Source organism: Globicephala melas, chromosome 1 (genome assembly GCF_963455315.2).
Source record: "Globicephala melas chromosome 1, mGloMel1.2, whole genome shotgun sequence".
NCBI classification, from domain to species: domain Eukaryota; kingdom Metazoa; phylum Chordata; class Mammalia; order Artiodactyla; family Delphinidae; genus Globicephala; species Globicephala melas.
The window spans coordinates 61,868,102-61,887,801 of record NC_083314.1 but is presented as its reverse complement, the minus strand read 5'-3'; the positions used below and the strand labels follow the sequence as shown (position 1 = coordinate 61,887,801).

The 19,700-nt window shown below is 46.1% G+C and overlaps 1 protein-coding gene across 1 annotated transcript in view; it reads right to left on the bottom strand.

The window, feature by feature from the left end:
- Positions 1–11,245, bottom strand: part of GPA33 (glycoprotein A33) — a 40,075-nt gene extending 28,830 nt beyond the window's left edge. The window contains 2 exon segments of the mRNA XM_060288246.1: positions 3,330–3,484; positions 11,149–11,245. Of these exon segments, the coding sequence (XP_060144229.1) occupies positions 3,330–3,484; positions 11,149–11,245 (252 nt within the window).
- Between the last annotated feature and the right edge of the window lie 8,455 nt (positions 11,246–19,700).

Sequence of the window (19,700 nt, the reverse complement as noted above, 5' to 3'; positions counted from 1 at the left end):
CCCTGCAGAACAAAGAGCTCTGTACGTGGTGTCCATTTGTGGATTCCTCTTATGATGTATTTATATGTTTTTAGTGAAAATATTGAAAGCCCAGGGCAGGTAGGCAGTTCATACCAGAGGAGCACGTGTGAGTAAGTGAGGCTTTCACCTCTCGTAACCTCTGGTACCTCTTACCCATTCCATTTTAGTTCATTGTCTGTTTTCAGACAGCCAACCAATATTTATTGAACACCTACTATGTGCAGGCATTGTGCTAGGTAGCCATCCTTGGCTTCCAAGCCCCCTTTATTTATTTGACTCTCGCCTTTGGAATTTGTTTATTCATTAGTATACTTATCATTTATCAAACAGAACATAGTACTAGCTAAGATCACTACTTTTGAACCAGACTGCCTCAGTTCAAATCCCAGTTCTGCCACTTACTAGTTCTATGACCTTGAGCAAAATGCTGACCTCTCTATGACTCCACTTCTTCATCTACAAAGTGGAGATAATGATAAGAACACTTGTATCATAGGATTTTTGTGAGAGTTAAAGTAGAAAATATATGCAAAGCAGATGGCATCAAGCCATGGGCTTGCTGAAGCCACCTCGGGTAAATGAGTAGAGAAATGGCAAGTCCCCAAGTTACTTCATTTGGAAAGGTCAGAGAGAGGTCAGAGAGATACGAGCAAAAATCAAGACGAGGCTACCAGAAAGCCAAGGGAGGGAGATTCCAAGATAGGAAAGTGCTTGATAGTTGGAAAAGCTAGGGAGAAATGAAATAAGATGAGGACTGAATCAGCACGCTGAATTTAACAAAAGAGAAGCTGCTGGTGATTGCGGTGGAGCATTAGGGGAGGAAGGCTGACCATGCCGGGTAGGGAAGAGAGTGTGGAGACATAGCATCAGGTCTGACGCCTGGGCATGCTCTTTACGCAAATCAGGAAAAGGTGCTCTAGCTGTTGGACAGACACACCTTTGCCAAGCTAATGGCGGTCAGGCGCCCTGGGCTGGGTCCCCAAGTGCATACTCTGCCCAACCACATACAACAGCCCTGGTAGGGGCAGATAACTCAGGAAGCTTGGCTGAGAAGGGGAGGAGCAACACGGTGGGAGATGAGGACCTGTCTTGGGCTGTGGACCTGTCTGTGGATGCTGGCCTTTCCCAGGTCAGTTCTTTTCTGACCTACTGGCTCTGCCAAGGACTCTTCATGCCCCAACCCTCCTCCCAATCACAGCGATCCTAAGGCTTCCCCCTCCTGGGATCTCCCCCGAGTCACCCCCCCAACCCTTGCTAGGACCTGTCACAATAATCTCCTTGAGGGCACAGGTTAAATCCCTTGCTCTGCAGCCTTGCTTGCTCTCAAGGGGGTTGCCTCAAATCCTTTAGAAAGTAAGGGATCCATCAGTCAACAAAAGATCTTTAGTGTTTATCTCAGCACTCAGAAGCGTGCCTACCAGAGACCTAACGTCTTGTGTGCTGAATACATGTGACGGTGAAAGAATGTGTCTTCAGTTTCTACAAGCTAAAGGCAGCAGCTGCCCTCTCTAGGTTTTTTCCTGGGGTTCTGGAAACAAATAGGACATGTGCTCTGTCCCATCAGGGTGCCTTGGGCAACAGACAATAAGGTGCCTCAGGCCAAGATTTGCTCTCCTTTCTCATGCTGCTGCTCTAGGACTTGGGTGTCCTGGGTTCCCCTTTCTTTTCTGTCAGGGAAAAAGCTAAATGCTTTCACTCTGAGTAGTTGGGGATCTAATGCCAGGCATGTGTGCATTTTAAAAGTAGAACTCACTTTAAAAATTATGAATAAGGACCTCCCTGGCAGTCCAGTGGCTAAGACTCCATGCTTCCACTGCATGGGGCATGGGTTCCATCCCCCTGGGGGGAACTAAGATCCCACGTGCTGCACACGTGGTCCAAAAATATATATATATATATATATATATATATATATATATATATATATATAATGAATAGATGTTCCTCTTCTTACAGTTAAAGAAATGTGAATTTGATCAATAATGAGATACTTTTTCACTCATCAAATTGGCAAATATCAAATAGTTTGAGACTACTCTGTTAGAGAAATAGGGGCCTACACTGTTGTTGGTGAACATGAAGATTGGTCTGACATCCAATGAAAGCAATTTGACATTCTTTATCCAAATTTTAAATTCACATAGCCTTTGACCCAGAAGTTCATTTTTAATAATTTATCTTATATATAAATATATATTTATAAATAATAATAATATTTAAAATATACCTAGAGACGTATACATAAGGATGTTTATCGCAGCATTATTTGTAGCAGCAAAATATAGAAAACAAACCAAATGTCCATCATTGGTACGTATAGAGCATTCATAAAATGTGATACTTAATGAAAATATTTTTAAAAGAATGAGATAGATATAAATGTACTGACATATGGAAAGAGTTCCAAGGTATATTAAGAGGAAGAAAAGCCAAGTGGAGGACAGTATGCATGTAGTTTATATAAACATACATATTCATATACGTATATGTAAATATATGTCTATGTTTGTGTGTGTATGGTATACATGTGGAGCATCTATAGAAGTCATCCCCAAATCTGGTAATAGTGGTTGCCTTTGGTGAGGGGAATAGGGGACTGGGATTCTAGGGTCAAAAGTAGATGTATTTTCATGCGTGTGAATATATACATTCACATTTTCTTGAATTGGCGTAAAGAATCATTGGAAGGAGACACAAGAAACTAAATCTTAGCCAAAAGTGATATTCACGATACTGAATGATTGTAGCAGAGTTACCAATCAATCAGAATCAATGCTGGCCCCAAAGAACCAGTACCAGTGAAAATTAGCCTTGCTGGGGAGGACGGAGAGATAGAAGGATTAGTGTGTGGAAACTGGGTAGATAGGACAAGAGGGGCAGGGATAGGAATGAGACTTCTCCATGTACACTTTCAGGATGTTTTCATTTTTGAGCCATGGGATCTAGTCCAAAATAGAAAATAAAATCTTCCCATAGTCCCCAAAAGAACCCAAACAGGAAAAAACTATAATAAAATTTGGCTTCAAGGGAGAGTGCTATGCTAATCAAAAGGAATTATACAGTTTAGGTCATTTGAGACTGACCAACAGAAAGATGTTTTGGGGAAGGTGACTCTTTCACACTAGAGGTGGCATAATATGGCCCTCCCTGGGTCCAACATTCACTGCTCCCTCCCCACCCATCCCAGCCTGGGCACTAACTAGGTTTATTCTGCCTAACATTTATTGAATGGCTTTGTAGTGCTTAGCCTCCAAGAGGTCATGGTCAGGCGGTATCCATGACGCTCCCAACTTTTTAAAGATCCTTACCGTATGAGTCCTTAGAAGCTTGTCCCATTGGATAAATCCATCTCGGTTGAGGGAGGAAGTTTGGTAGGTGCATGGAAGGGTAACGCTCTTTCCCCGAGCAGCCCGAAGAACATCCTTTGGGGTTTCCACAGAGATGGCGTGGACAGTCACCCAGACTGGAAAGAAAGTGGGAAGTAACTGACATGGGCATTCATACTCATTCTCCACCGGACCTCTGAGGGAACGGCCAGTGATGCTCTTCCAGCCACAGCTAGACACACTACAACTGAGATCTCGGCCATGGCACACCAGCTGTTCTCCACCAGGCCCGGGGTGAAGACAAACACGTGTACCTTGGTTCACCCTGTCCCCATCCCACGGCATCTCAACAAAGTTAATTGCGTTGTGTGATGGGTAAAAGCCTGGCTCTGCGCCCCAGCCCCACCTCTTACACACTGTGTAAACTTTTGTCAGCCTCAGTTCTCCATAAAAAGGGACACTAGTATTCTCAGAGCTCTTGGGAGAATTAAACAAGATAATGCGTATAAATGCTTTGCTTAATGCCTGGCACATAGAACGCTCTCAATAAATACTTCCCACCGTCTTTTTTGTTGTGATGATGATGATGATTTATTCACTTATTTAGCAAATATTTATGGAGTGCTTAAATGTGGTAAGAAAGGTGATGAATAAGATTAAGTCAGGTAAAGAGAGAGAGGGTTCTCCGAGGGGAATTTATTCTGTATAAGTTTATCAGAAAAAAGATGAGAAAAAGAGTGTGGCCACATCAGTATCTCCCATCACATACATTCTTCTTGCCATGTGACTTTGACTCTCCTCCATCAAGAGGCAGGGTCCATGTTCCCACCCCTTGAATCTGGGGGGACCTAGGACTACAGTGTGAGTGACGCCCATTAGGCAGAAGCTCTAGTAAATGGATTTCCTTCCTATATAGTCTGGATACCCTTGAAACTGCTGATTTTTATGCTGTTTCCCAGGGTGGGCAATTTCGTACTCAGGCCCGTCAGCAATATCCCTCCTTACTGCAGGTTGCTGTGTTGGGGATTGGGTTCCCATGGATACAACATCTCTGCCTTTCCTACCCATTTCTATGTTGTCCTTCTATGTGCAGTAGCTGTTTAATCAGCCCTCAGATTTTCCTCAGGAGGAATTGCTCTATATGTAGGTATAGATTCGGTGTGTCTGTGGGAGGAGGTGAGCTCAGCGTCTTTCTATGCAGCCATTTTGGGCCACTCCTGTACCAGTCCGTATTTAATACACAACTTCTCTATGGCCATTTCAGAAAGTAGCATAGCATTGAGTGTAAATGCACAGGCTCCAGAGCTAGAAGGCGTCCACTGGAATCCCAGTTCCTTTATCTACTAAATGTATAACCTTGAGGAGTTTACATAAGCTCTCTGTGCCAGGGTCCTCACTTGAAAAATGGGTTGTTTGGAGACTAAATAACATGAAATGTGTACTTTGTTTAGAATGACTCCTGACCCATAATCAGTGCTCAACATATGACAGTTACATTATGTATATGTGTGTTCAATATATTCTCTCTCTATATATTCATATCGAATAACTTCCACTTCTCATCCCATAGTCTTTCGTTGAGGCACAACCTTAGTTAGAAGTTAATCACGAGAGATAACCACCTACCACCACCACGGGTGAACTATCATAAAGGAATAATAATTACTAATGATTATAACTAAAGAATAGATCAATTTTAGAGACCACTACAAAAGCGAGTAAAAGTCATTTTATGTTAATTTGTGAGGGAAGAGATTGAAATGAACGGATGAGAAAGAACTCATAAAGAAAAGGAAAAAATCTTGAACAAGTATAGAGCACTATTTAAATGCTATTTGTAAACCTGAGAAGGATCTTTAAAGGCTGATCTGGTGCCCTGAGACACACTTACATTTTCCATAATCCTAGATGAGAATTTATCCTGTGTTTAAGACCTTCACGCCAACAGCCATCACTGGAAATCCTCCACAGCTAATCAAATCCTTCTCACTGATTCAGTTAGTATCCTCTTTTTCTGCCATCACTGGCAGCAAAGACATCTGGCTTAACTTCTCAATAATTTCCCATCATGAACTCAGAGGATTCTGACGTTTGCAATCACCAACTTTCTCACCCACAGTTCTGTAATAAACTGTAATAAACCCAGTTCCTTTCACCTCTTTCTATAGGCTTATTGTTTATTAGCTCTGTGGCCCTCGTTTTTCGGTTCTGTGGAATCTGCATCCTACTCAGTGGATGAGACAAAAGTACCAGGTGGGACATCTAATCCATCATCAGAAAACTAGGAAGTGCAGAAGTTTGCTTCTAGAGCCCTCCAACACCCTCCCTTTCTACTTGTTTGTACAGATCTATATTGGGTATCTTCTTTCCAGTTGCCAGAACCCACCCTCTCCCCAGTAGTTGCAGCTCTCCCATCCTGTTGCTGCCGACAGCTGTGTCCCTCATGTTCCAGAGGTATTCTTCCTTTCCTGCTCCCTCCCCACTCTCCTTTTTTTCTCAAGGCTGAGTTCTTCTGATATTCACGAAGACCATCCATCTGATAAGCTAATTCATTATAAGGTGTTAAAAACAAATCATTCAGTGATGTGTTAACCTTCCCAAGGGTATACGAATGGGAGGAGGGGGTGCTCTCACCTGCAGGGAAGGAATCAAAATCTCACAGCACAATAGGGGTTTGCTGAGGAAGACATTTTAACCACATGCATTGTCCTAGTGAAAATGCCCAAAGGCTCTCAAGCAGAGTAGATGACTCTGTCCTTTGTGCCATGGGTACCACCCAGGAGTACCTTCATCCTAGCACTCTCTCATGAGAGTTTTTTACATATGGCAGAGTGGGCAAGAGCACAAACGCTGGAGCCAAACTGCCCAGGCTGTCATCCTCATTCTTAGTTTTCCTAGCTGTGTAACCTTGCACAGCTTAATTAACTTCTCTGTGCCTCAGTTTCCTCGACTATGAAATGAGGATAATAATATTACCTAAGTCCAGGTTGTTGTGAGGGTTGGATGAAAACATATTTAGCATCCACAACCTTCATCCTGGCACATAAGCAAGAACTATGCCAGCATTCCATACTGTCACATCCTTCTCCTCTGCCGCACTGTTTTTCCTTCCTTTTCATATCCTCAGGGCTCAGAAAACTGCCTAACACTTAGGAGATGCTCAAATAAGTGCTCTTGGACAGCAAACTGAATGAGTTCTAGAGAACTTAAGTTCAAAAGATGGGTAGGATTTGCAACCAGAGAAACTGGGTTGAAGAACTTACCTTACACATTGCTAGAAAATGTCAAAAAAAAAAAAATATTAAATTAAGAACAAAAGGAGCCCAGGGAGGGGATGCCAAGTCTGCAAGTGGCCCCAGATGGAAATGGGAAAGGTCATTTAACCTCCTAAGTGGGCGGGGTGTGAAGAGACAGCTTGAAGCCTCCAGGATTGCTTGTGAATAATTAAGGCTTGTTAAGAAGATAATAAAGTGTCTCTTGAGAGCTAACCAGAAAGCAATACATCCAAGGAGAATAATAAAATGCTCCACAGACTGGCGGCTTTAGGCACATTATGGGAACCCTTGGGAAACTGGCAGGAACGCCTCCACTTAGCGAAATCCATTTGCTCAGAGAAACCACATTCTTAGTTAGGGAGGAGGTGCCCGAGGCCAGAAAGGGCCCATCGCACCCCAGGACTAGATACATGCTCTGACATTGAGAAAGCGCTGGTCTCTAGGGAAAGGGGTGCAGCTCTCACACGCACGTGCATGTTGGTTTGTTCTGCCCCCCCCCCCAAGGTGGGAATGACTCCTGGAGGCTCTCAGACTGGCAGATGGGGGAGGAGGGATGGAGAGGTGGGGAGGGGGGTTAGAACTCCATGGATGTTTGAGGAACTCTTTGTTCAACATGGATCTTTAGGAATCTATGAATTCTGGTCCATTTAATGAATTTTTCCTAAGGCCCTAGTTTAGTGCAAGGCCCTGGGAAAATGATCAGAGGCATCTTCATGCCCCACCTCCTCCAGGAATCCACCTGGACCATCCCAGCCCTTACTGGCTTCGCTGAAGCGCTTCAGGGAGCATGCACCCCACGCACACGTCATTCTCATGTCAGTGTGGGTCTATGTGTGTGGGCCGTCTCTCCTCATCATAGGGCAGCTCCTTCCAGCAGGGTCTGTGTCTCAGACTTCTCTTGTACCCATTGCTTGCTAGTTCCCACCCCAAGGTATGTACACAGAGCTGGGGGCTAAGAAGACTTTACTGATTGAGGGGTTCATGAAACAGTCCCTGCCTAGGAAGCAGTTAGCCAGTATCACTGTCAGCCAGCATCCTAATAGAGCCTAATTAAGTGTTAAGTGCAAATGATAAGGAGTGAAGTGTAGGGGTTGGGGGGGTTGGAGAGGGGAGGGACCTGGAAGAAGGATTTTAATGGAAAGCCTTATTGAGGAGGTGGGACTTGAAATAGCCCCCAAGGGATTCAATTCACTATGTTGAACTTGTGCATAGAAGAGAGTAAAGCAGGATGCAAAACTGTACATGCAACAGTATCCTACTTCCACAAAGTCACAGAGGGGAAGCAAATTCTTAGAAGAAAATATACCAGATACAGAATTAATACCAGTTATCTCTGGATCCTGGGATGATGGGTTTCTTCTTTGTGTATTTTTATTTTCCAGATGTTCTGCAACAGACATGCGGTACTCTTGTAACCATAAAGCCGTGTTACGGTTTTATATGTCAAGCAGGAAGTGAAGAAGTAGAGAGGTGAGGGCAGCCTATTTTGTCAAGGAGCTCACGTAACACACGAGATGGGAAAGCTGGAGCCAGAGGGCCATGAAAGGTCTTGAGAAGGTTTCTTTCGTCCCCTCTGGGATGGAAGATGGAGAGACTTAAGCAGGCTCCTAGGTTATAGGGATGGAACTCCCAGAAAGGAAGAGACTGAAAATAGAGGAGAAGCCAGATGGAGCAAGACCCCCGGCTGGGTGAGGGAGGGCATAGGTGGAGGACTAGCCTTGCCCACAGCAAGAGTCACCTGTTCCCATGTGTACAGAGATAGAGAAGTTGGTGGGCAGGTGTGGGGAAGTGAGCTCTGACGGGGGGCCCTGTCCTCCACATTTTATGCCTCTCTTCCAGGGAACTTTGTGACAGTCCTAAGTGGGAGCGTCTGTCTGTCACCATGTTCTGCCCATGCCAGGTGTTTATGGCATCCCTGACTCACCAGGGAACTTTGTGACAGTCCTAAGTGGGAGCGTCTGTCTGTCACCATGTTCTGCCCATGCCAGGTGTTTATGGCATCCCTGACTCACCAGGGCAGAGAACGAGGAAGCAGCCCAAAGGTCCCTTGGTGGCAGGGGAGGAAGGTACCTCAGGAAGGAGGTGGTGTTAAGTGTTAAGTGCAAATGATAAGGTGTTGGTGCCCTGGACAGAGAGGGCTGCTCCAGGGACAGAATGATCTAGGAGCAAAGACAAGCCCAGCAGGCAGGGAGGACAGGGACACAGAACCTGAGTGCTGGGCTTCCCTGGTGGTGCAGTGGATGGGAGTCAGTCTGTCGATGCAGGGGGCACGGGTTCGTGCCCCGGTCCGGGAAGATCCCACATGCCGCGGAGCGGCTGGGCCCGTGAGCCATGGCCGCTGAGCCTGCGCATCCGGAGCCTGTGCTCCGCAATGCGAGAGGTCACAACAGTGTAAGGCCCCCGTACCGCAAAAAAACAAACAAAAAACAAAACCGGAGTGCTGCCAAGGTGGGGTAGTTTGAGAAGCGACTAAACTTTACCTCCAAGTCAAATATGTCCTCCACTGGCTGCCTCAGTACTGAAATGCCCACTGCTGAGTGAAGGCGCTGAAGCCCCTGCTAAAACACAAGTGCCCTCTGGGAGGGAGGGAAGACACGGTGAAGTGACTCTCTTCCTTTAACACGCAGGGCAAATCCATTTCCTTAATTAGCCCCTCTCATCCATCCATCCCTAGAAACCATGGGTAACGTTGATAGAAACAAATGCAATTAGGAAATTGAGGCTTGGAGAGAAGCAGAACGGAGTAAGAAGGAAGGGAAGAGAGACAGGATAAGAGAGGCTGAGAGTAAACCAGCTTTGCTGCCTGGTGAGGATCAAAAGGGTAGGTACTCATTCATTAACACCCACCCAGCAAATGGCTGTTCCAGGGACTCTGACAGACTCTGGGGACAGAATGGCAAGCAGAGACAGACACAGTTCCTGCGTTCATGGTGTCTGATCCTCTGCATGAGTCAAATGATAATAAATACAGAATCACAGAGGCCAATGTAAAACCACCATGGTAACAAGTGGTACCCATTCAATGACAGGATATAACAGAGGATTGGGGCATGAGGAGAGGTTGTCCTTAGGAAGGGCCTTCTGAGTTGACATTGGAGAATGAACAGGAGGGAACCACAAGAAAATGGGGGTTGTGACCTCCTGGAGGGGTGGAATAGGGAGGGTGGGAGGGAGGGAGACGCAGGAGGGAAGAGATGTGGGAACATGTGTATATGTATAACTGATTCACTTTGTTATAAAGCAGAAACTAACACACCATTGTAAAGCAATTATACTCCAATAAAGATGTTAAAAAAGAAAAAAAAGAAAATGGGGGAAGAGGTGAGTGGGGGAGAGAACTGCACTGTGCAGAGATCAGGGCACAGGAGAAGGTGGGCCACGTTCCAGAAACTAAAACAAGCCAGTGAGTAGAGATGGAACCAAAGGGGTGGTTTGGGGGGTTGTGATTCCCCCTGTGTGATATCCTTTAGCCTCCCATGATGACTCCAAATAAACGCAGAGGCCAAGTACAAACATCATACTTGTGCCATCGGGGAAGTTTAGGACAAACTTCACCCCTCAAGATTCTCCTACAAAGCAATTCCGAAGTTATACCACTCCCAGCGCAGCCAGAAATATGGGATGGGCCCAAGTCTGCGAGGCCATGACAGCAATTTGAATCTTTTTTTTTTTTTTTTTTTGCTATCTACCATCTATGATTTATTTCAAGCAGTTCTTTTGAGTATGAGGGTTCTTTTTTTTGGACTTTCTATAAGGGATACACTTTATTTATTTTTTAACATCTTTATTGGAGTATAATTGCTTTACAACGGTGTTTTAGTTCCTGCTTTATAACAAAGTGAATCAGCTTTACATATACGGAGAGTTCTCGCATCAAATGAGCGAACACTCAAAGGAGGGAGAGACAAAAGGTACTTGTCAGTTAGAAAATCACTGATGTCTATCTTTCCATAATTAAATTAGGAGAAAAATGAAGAACCCACTGGTAGCAGGAAAAAGCAAGAGTCCTCTAGAGTCTGGCATTTAGTGAGCTAGATACTCAGTTGCTGTGGATTTCCACTGTTTTTCCCCAGGCAGAACATACGGCAGAGACTTGGGAACGCAGGTACCTGAAGCCAGATTAGGCTTACATTCCATAACTATGTTGCTTGCAGGGCTATTGTTACTATACTAGATGGCTGTGCCCCAGAGAAATGGGGTGCTGGTCTGTTTCCACAAATCTTTATCCCAGTCTTCATCGCAAGGAGGGCACTGCCAAGTGCTCTCAGCCAGCCTCTTGTCTAAGTTTCCTGGTTTGGTTGACAACATCCTGCTCAATACAACTTTTGTCGTCACAATTTGAGTATGATGATTGATTTCAGCCCAAGGAATATGGTGAAAGGGACAGGTAGCCAATTTGCAACATCAGCACAATTTGTCAGTTTCTTCCAGTTTGGAAATGAAGGAGGCGAATCCAAGGGCACGCTCCAAACACGGATCCCTCCCCAGTAGCCTTCGCCCCACAGCCGTGTCCCAGCAACGCTCACTTCCGGTCCCTGATGTTGGGGGCAGGGTCCCCACTTCCTGTGCCCGGCAGTCTCGGTTCTGGTCACAGCGTGGGACTAGGGGCTTGGCTGTGGGCATCGTGGTCGCCACACTCCATGGGCCCCCTTCTCCAGCCCTTCCCACACCTCAGTGCCCCCCTCCGCGGGCCCATCCTGTTTTAGTCCATCCTCCTCTGGCCCCCAGAATGCTAGTGACCTTGCGGGAGTGAGACTTGGGCTGCCTTCCCTGGGCTTTTTGGAGGCCGTTTTAGAAAAGAGAACCAGGGCTTAGAAATGGGCACTGGGGGAGGCAGTGGGGCTGATTAGAGGCCAGGTGTTGGTTGGAAAGAAGCCTTATTTGGGGAACTTGTCCAGATAGAAAGTTAACTTAGATTTGGAGGGGAGAGAAAGGAAATTTATAAAGGAGATAACTGGGCAGAACAGCCCCCAAAAACCAACCACCAAGGACAAGAATCTAGTTGTTTATGTTTAGCACACGTTGTAGAGTCTCATAATTTAAAGGTCAATAGTAGTATCTGAGAATGCTTGGTAAGATGGATGCCCTAGTTGGATTAAAGGGAGTTTTAGATTTGAGGAGAGAACTCAATGAAAAGAGTCGGAGAGGAAAAGAGGACCGGAAAGTTATAACTTGATAGTAGAAAACCAAACATATACTGTGAGCCCTTGTTCTGGAAACTATGATACCAAGGGAAAAAAAAAAAAAAAAAAAAGCATAAGCAGTAGTTCTTATCCCCAAGCTACTTAGGAAAACAAGTCCCAAAGTGGGTGAAAGCTTAAATGGCAGTATAACAGAGGGTCAAAAAAGTGGCTGAGACTTCAGATTCAAATCAGGAAGAAATCACTGGGACCCAAAGTTACCTAGGAAGGCTATTTGGAGAGAAAGGACTTGTGATTTTTTAAGGTTAGAGAGAAAGGAAGGTGTTGACACGACAGGTAGGTCTGATGATAATATTTTTCCAGACCAAGAAGTTCAGGATGTGATATGACAAACATTTTTGTAATGTTCAAGGTGTAAAGGTATAGGAGGCAGTATAGGTGCTGAAATATTGGGATTTGGGGGAACGTTTCAGTGGTTTATAGAGCCTAAACGTGACTTAGGAGAATCTGTCCTCGCGATATAAGTCTTATCCTAATAGTAATGGAAAATCAATGAAGAGCTTTAAGTAGGGGTAGTGACATGGTCATAATTTCATTTGAAAAGCTCAGTTTGGCTTCAGGGTGGACAGCAGATAGGAGAAGGGATAAAACAGGCTCCCAAAGCCAGCTGGAGGCTATGGAAGTAGCTTAGGAGAGGCAGCTTACATCGGTGAGGTGGCAGAGGAAACAGAGAAAGATGAACAGACTCAAGAGATGTTGGAGGGCTAAAATCATCAGGACATACTGATGACTTGAATTTGTAGCTGAAGGAGAAGGAGCTGTTAAGGGTGATATGGTGGCATCAAAATATGGTCCCAAAATACTTTGAAATTCCTCTGGTTACCAGGGGGTAAGGGTGGGGGGAGGGATAAATTGGAAGATTGGGATTGACATATACACACTACTATGTATAAAATGGATAATAAGGACCTACTGTATAGCACAGGGAACTCTACTCAATACTCTGTAATGGGCTATATGGGAAAAGAATCTTAAAAAATGGATAAATGTATATGTATAACAGATTCACTTTGCTGTACAGCTGAAACTAACACAACATTGTAAATCAACTATACCCCAATAAAAATTTAAAAATAAATAAATACATTAATAAATAAATAGGACTCATATCCACTCCCTTGAGTCCGGGTTCTGTGATTGCTTGATCGATAGAATGTGGTGGAAGTATGGTAACAGATGCTGGATCAGTATCTGGGCCCAGACTTTAAGATACTGGCAGCTTCTACCTTCTGTCTCTCTAGATGTTTGCTCTTATAATCTAGCCACCATGCTGTGAGGAAGCCCAAACTTCCCCGTGGAGAAGTCCACAAAGAGAGGAACTGGAGTTACCACCAACTTGCCAGCCAGTGAGCCAGCATTTTGGAAGTGGGTCCCCCAACCCCAGTCAAGTCACTCCAGTTGATAGTGCAGGGAACAGGGACAAGCTGTCCCTGCCAAGCCCCATCCAAGTTGCAGATTTGTGAGCAAAATAAATGTTTTTTATTATTATCTTAAGTTACTAAGTTACCACTAAGTTAAGGGGTAGTTTATTACAGAGGAATAGAAAACTGTAATGGATGACTGTTGGGTTTGTGGCTTTCATTCCTGGATGGATGGCGTGGCATCTATTGATGTAGAGGTCACTGACAAAGACCCAGATATGGGGTCAAAGACCATGAGTTTGGTTTTCAGCTTGTGAGTTTGAACTGATTCTGAGATGTCTAAGTCGAGAAGTCATGCGGACTGTTGGATTTATGGTTCTATGGCTCAAGACAGAGGTTGGGTTTGAAGACAGAAATCTGTGAGTCACTTGAAATGGGTGTCAGCTAGAGATGTGGATGTGGATGTAGAAGGGGGTCTGAGTGCAGGGAGCTCTGCCGTTTCATGGTGGGCTGAGGAGCGTGAAGCTGCAAAGAAGACATGAAAGGGTTGGGCCAGGGATGTCGGGGCAGAACCAGGAGAGGGGGACTCATGGGAACTGACAGAATAGAGTGTTTCGGGAAAGAAGGAGGGATTAGCAGGGTGAGGAACTGCCAGGGGTACAAGCATCTGCTGAGCCAGGCGCACTTTCCCCCAGGCTTCCTTCCTGCTGACCAGCATCACAGTAAACAGCGTCGCTGGGTCACCAAGAAGCCCTGGGATGGGACTCTGGAGGGCAAAAAGGCCAGGTGAGGACCACAGCCATGCCCATGAACCAGTTCTTTCCCGGAGCCTTGTTTCTCAAACTAGTCCCTGGAGCAGCATCACTCGGGAGCTTGCTAGAAATGCATAATCTCGGGACCTACTGAGTCAGTCTGTATTTTGACAAGATCCCCAGATGACTTCTATGCACACGAAAATGTGAGAAGTTAACACACCAATGTAGAGGCTGCGCATTAACTCAGGGAAGCAGTGAGAAGGTGCAAAACTGAGCTGCAAGTCGCATGCAGAGAATCAGCCCTAGTCACAGAGATGGCTGTTTATTAAGCCTATCTTTCCTCAAGGTCCTATAGGCAACTCTGAACCTAGACTTTCACATCAGAGTCACCTGGGCAACTTTTCAGAATCAGAGAGATGCCCAGATTCTGCCCCTCTGTATTCTGATTCAGAAGGTCTGGGGGAAGCTGGGCATTTGTACTTTTACTCCCCAGGTGACTGTGATGGGCAGTCTGGGTTGCCAGCCATGCCCTAAACCATCACTCCTCTCCCTTTGCACACATACCCCTCTTAAGCTGACCATGCATTACGTCCTTCCCACTTCAAGGCTGGAGCTGGAACTGGAGCATTTTAATCCTGATTTCAGCTCTGACAGGAAGACAGTGTGATTCCACAGGCATATGAGCCCTCCTGTGAGCACTGGCTTCTGAGTCGTGCTCAGGCACCAGCAGGTCATGCCCAGGCTCCAGGTGGGAGCCAGGTCCTGGGGACTGGTGCGGCAACGGGGCTCACAACCATGGAGTAGATGAAAGGCCAGGCTGCCCATCTTGTAGTGCACTTAACGGCTGATACCACTCTGGCTCTGGCCTGAATACCACCCTCTCGGGGTCAAGATGAACTGGGCACAAGGCCACTCTCTTCTCTGATTCTCATCAGATGTACATGTCTGAGGCTGAGCCCTGTCACCCTCACAGCCTGGGCCAGGTCACTGCGTGGACTTAGACGTGCAAGTGACACTGGGTCACACTCTGAGAGGGAAGATACCAGGGAGCTCCCCGAGCCTGTGTGACAAACAGGATCATGGCACTGCAGAGTGGACAAGTCTAAGGAATGTAGGGAAAATTATCCCGCTGGGGACTGTGGCTCTAACAAAGGCCCCAGGGGAGGGATTCTAAAATGGCACGATCAACCTCAAAAGGACAAGAGCTTGGAAACTTAGTTCCCATCAAAACCCCACCATGGATGAAGCAACCATGAGCTTACTGAAACTTCTAGATGGGGGAGAAAAAAATTTTTTTTTCTCATCTGGAATATTTTGGGATGATGGATTCCCTTTTTCTCAGTGAAAAGCAGTACTTTCCTAAGTTTTTCAAATTTAAGCTTCGAGGTTTCCTCTAGCTGTAGGAAGATGGGGCTTTTTTGTTGTTGTTGTTTGTTTGTACTTTTCATCAAGTCTTCAAAGATTTTAGTGACTCTGGGCAGAGCTTCTCAGAGACTTTTTCCCCCTGGTGGGATCCTCTTTATGTATCTCTTTTCCCGCAGCTGTACCTTCCATCACATCAAATCTTTCATGGACTCTGGCGGCTGAAAAAATTCCCAGAGTGGAAGAGCCTTGGTCCTGTACACTAGCTGGGGTGTTTTCTCTAGCAGCCTTTGGGAGGGGTGACAGAATCCCTCATCCTCAGTGACTCTCATTCTCTTGGGAGATGTCTACCAGATCAGAGTGATCAGACAATTGATCACCAAAGTCTAGTTACTTTCCTATAATTTACACTTGCCCACACTAATAACAACAACAATAATAATAAATAAGTGGCATTTACTGAATGCTTATTATGTGGCAGGCACTGTTCCAGGGTCTTTACGTTGACAAACTCATTTATGATCCCTAATAACCGAATGAGGTACAGTGTGCATTTTGGCACATTATAGGTTACCTTCTCCATTTCACAAATTAGGAAATAGAGATTTATCGAGGTCAGCTAATTTGCCCCACGCTAAAGTCAGTTAAGAAAGAGGGCCTGCCCTTCTCAAGTGCTGTCTGAGGGGGAGGGTGTGGGAGCATCTGCCAGGGAGGGAGAGGTATTGTGTCACTGACATTGCTTGGAATTGTCAGGCTGACTTTTATTCCATTTAAGTACTGTTTTTAAATGCTCGAACGCACCACCTTCTGTTTGTGTCCCCTTCATATGACCTTATGTGATTTGATTCTGACTCCCCAAAATCCGATGAGTCCTGGGGTCTCTTTTCATCAACTTTGTTATGTTACTCTGCCCGGGACATCAGCAAAATTTAAGTTGTTACTGGGCAAGTTCAGATGAAGAACGGAAGTAGGGGGAAAGCCAGTATGACTTCTGGAACCCAACTTAAACTTAAACTCCACCTCCTCCAGGAAGTCCTCCCTAATTTCCCTGCTCTTCCTCTGGCGTCCTCTCCCGAGCCATGGTGGGGAGGGCCACCCAGCTGCTTTTACATCTGACCTTTGAAGGCCTTCATTGCTCACTTGTACATAGCGATGACTATTTCACCCCAAACATTTCCACTTGGCAAACACATGCCGGGAGCTAGCCACCAAGCCCAGCTTCCCCGGCCCCACTGCTCCAGCCCCTTCCCCTTAGTGTAAAGTATGGAGGCAAAGGTGATGAGCCCGTGGTGCGAGGCAGGGCAGGCTGGGAGGGTGGAGGGAAGGGGCTGGAGGCAGAAGACACACTTTATCAGTGTGTCTGAACACAAACCCAAGAGCTGGTTGAGCCGGATGAGTTCACCCAGGGGTCACATGCCTTCTCACAGGAAGAGGTGAAATGTACTGCTCCAGGCAGTTCACAGTTAAGTCCACATTTCAATCTAAGCTGGGTGCACATTTTGTTTTGTTCTGCTTTGTTTTTTTCCCAAGTCCAAATCCCCTCTTTTGATTCATGCATGGGTTTTGGGTTGCAGCCAGACTACAGATGCAAGGGTGTGTACTGGGGTAGGGGAGGAGGCGGGGCAGGGGGGAGACTTCTAGGCCCTATAAAAGAGGATCAGAGGTCACTGGCCCAGCCCAGAAAGGGTGGTCATTTCCTTTCAGCCTCCTACCCTCTGGGCTTGAAGCACATCCTTGCAGTCTGAATCTGATGGCTGAGACAGGTCCCTCATGACTGCAGTCATTCCAGACCCCTCACTCCTGTGGTGCCTGCACAAACTATGTGCTCAGTAAAGAGCTGTGTGAATGAAGGAATGAACCAAGTATGCCCTCTAACCTGATGACGAGGGCCCCTCTGCCCCAGTTAGATGGGCCTCCTGGCAGGGCCTTTGAGTTTGACCCAACCCTTCCCCAGTACTGGGCTATTCTCCAGCCAAGAGCTCCAAGGTCGTGTTTTGAGAGATGGGGCAGGAGGGGGAGCCTGGGGGTTTAGGAGAACCACCCTGGGCTGGCAGGCCAGCTGGCCTGGGGCTTGCCTGTAGGAGCTGAAAAGTGAGCTCTAACTCAGACCCTCCTCCATTCTGCTTCCCAGCCCTGGGGGCTCCCAAGTTTCCTGGTAGAACTCTTCACCTCTTCCTGTAACCAAGCAGGATTCCATGGGGACTTCCCAGGACAGACTTCTCTCCCCATGTCCTCTGCCTGTCTCTTGTTTGTAGAAAAGCTTTCATCTCCCACACCTCCCCTGAGTCACAAAAATCTGGATCAGGAATTAATGCAAAAATAGCAGTTGGGCCAGGAGAACTGGTAAGAATTTAAATAGTAAATCATCCATCCTGCAGTCACAGAATGTTTAGTTCCTCCCTGAAGTACCTAGATAGCAGTATCTGATGCACATTTCCTGAGTTGTTTTACAGTTGCTAAAACCCCCAGAAAATGGAAGAAGTTAAGTACTGGATGACCATGAGTATGCAGCTCCCAGACCTATTGGAGCCTGAGGATTGGTGATGTTAACCCCTGTGACACCATCCTGTTACCTCACCATCAACCAATCAGAGAAATGTGCACCCGCTGTTCACATACCCTGTGACTCCCCTCCCTCACCTTGCCTTTAAAAATGCTTCCCTGAAACCTATTGGGGAGTTTGGTTCTTCTGAGCATAAGCCACCTGTTCTCTCTGCATTGCCCTTGCGATAAAACTTTCTCGGCTCCAAACCCCGACATTTCGGTTTGTTTGGCTTCACTGTGCATGGGGCACACGAACTTGGAGTCGACATGCCCCAGTTTTCCCAGATCCCTGAAGCCCACAACAATTTCTAATTGCAAGCTGACACAGAGAAAGACAAGTACTGTATAATATCACTTACATGTGGAATCTAAAAAATACAACAAACTAGTGAATAAAACAAAAACGAAGCTGACGCACAGACATAGAGGACAAACTAGTGGTTACCAGTGGGGTGAAGGAAGAGGAGAGGGGCAAGATTGGAGTAGGAGAAAAAAAAAGGGTTATTATGGGATTATATGAAATCGTGTGTGTGAAAGTTTGCCCGTTGTAAAGCACTACAGAATTTAAAGAATCTTTCATTCAATGAGAAATAATCTGTTTAGATGTAAAATGTGGCTGAATTTTAAAATAAATAAATAAATTGCAAGCTGATGAGATTCTCAGCATGTTCAAATACACTGAATTAAAGATAGTCCTAGGGCTTCCCTGGTGGCGCAGTGGTTGAGAGTCCGCCTGCCGATGCAGGGGACACGGGTCGTGCCCCGGTCCGGGAAGATCCCACATGCCGCGGAGCGGCTGGGCCAGTGAGCCATGGCCGCTGGGCCTGCGCGTCCGGAGCCTGTGCTCCGCAACGGGAGAGGCCACAACAGTGAGAGGCCTGCGTATCGCAAAGGAAAAAAAAAAAAAAAAAGATAGTCCTAAAATCCCCCCAACCCCCATCTCTCAACTTCCTTGCTCATTCTACTTCCTGTCGGTGCCCAAGACTCTAACACCAAGACCTCCATCCTAACCCTTAGCACTCTGTGGGTCCTCACACAATGACTTTGCTATTTAGCACTTGATTTGGAGTCTACCATTATATCAGCGAATGTCTGGTTTTTATATTGTGGGGTTTCCATGGGGTTTCCCCATGTTTTGAGTTTTCAATGACCAGAGTATCAAGAGAGCTAAAGGGCTTTGGCCTTTGGAAAGGGTCGTTCTATTTCTAACTGGCTGTTTTTCGAAGGGTTTGAGTCTTCTCTTGCTCTGTAGATGATATTGGGTAAGTTGCAGCCTTTCTCTGCCTCAGTTTTCCTATATGTGATAACAGATGTTATCACTCTTACCATTGCCTCTCTCTCTGGTTTTAAGGCAATGATTAAAATCTCAGGTAGTGAACACAAATCCTGGATCCACACATCCTGGCTTTTCTGGGACAACCCTGATTTTAAATATTTTTGTCCCAATTGTCAGATCTTATGTCTGATCTGATGATCTGATCTGGGATCAGAAAATATCGTTTTGAGAGTATTATGAATTCCAGAAATGGGCTGAAATTTTATTTACTAATATGAGAATAAAAAACATTCTGATTCTGGGCGCTGGCCCAGAACCCGCTTTTTGAACGACAGACGTGTCATTCTGCCCAGCAGGAATACAACTGTGTCATTGGAGGCCCTCCCTGGGGGAACTCTGGGAGACCCTCAGCATTCAGCCCCTGTCTCGCCCACCCCTGGGCACTACTCACCTGCACAGAGCACCCACAGCACGGGCTGCATCTTCCCCTCCATGGTCTTGCGTCCTCTCTGCCCCGAGTCCAGCCTGGCGCTGGTGGGCCCCTGACTTTAACCAGTGTGGGCTGACTGGTTAAAGCTA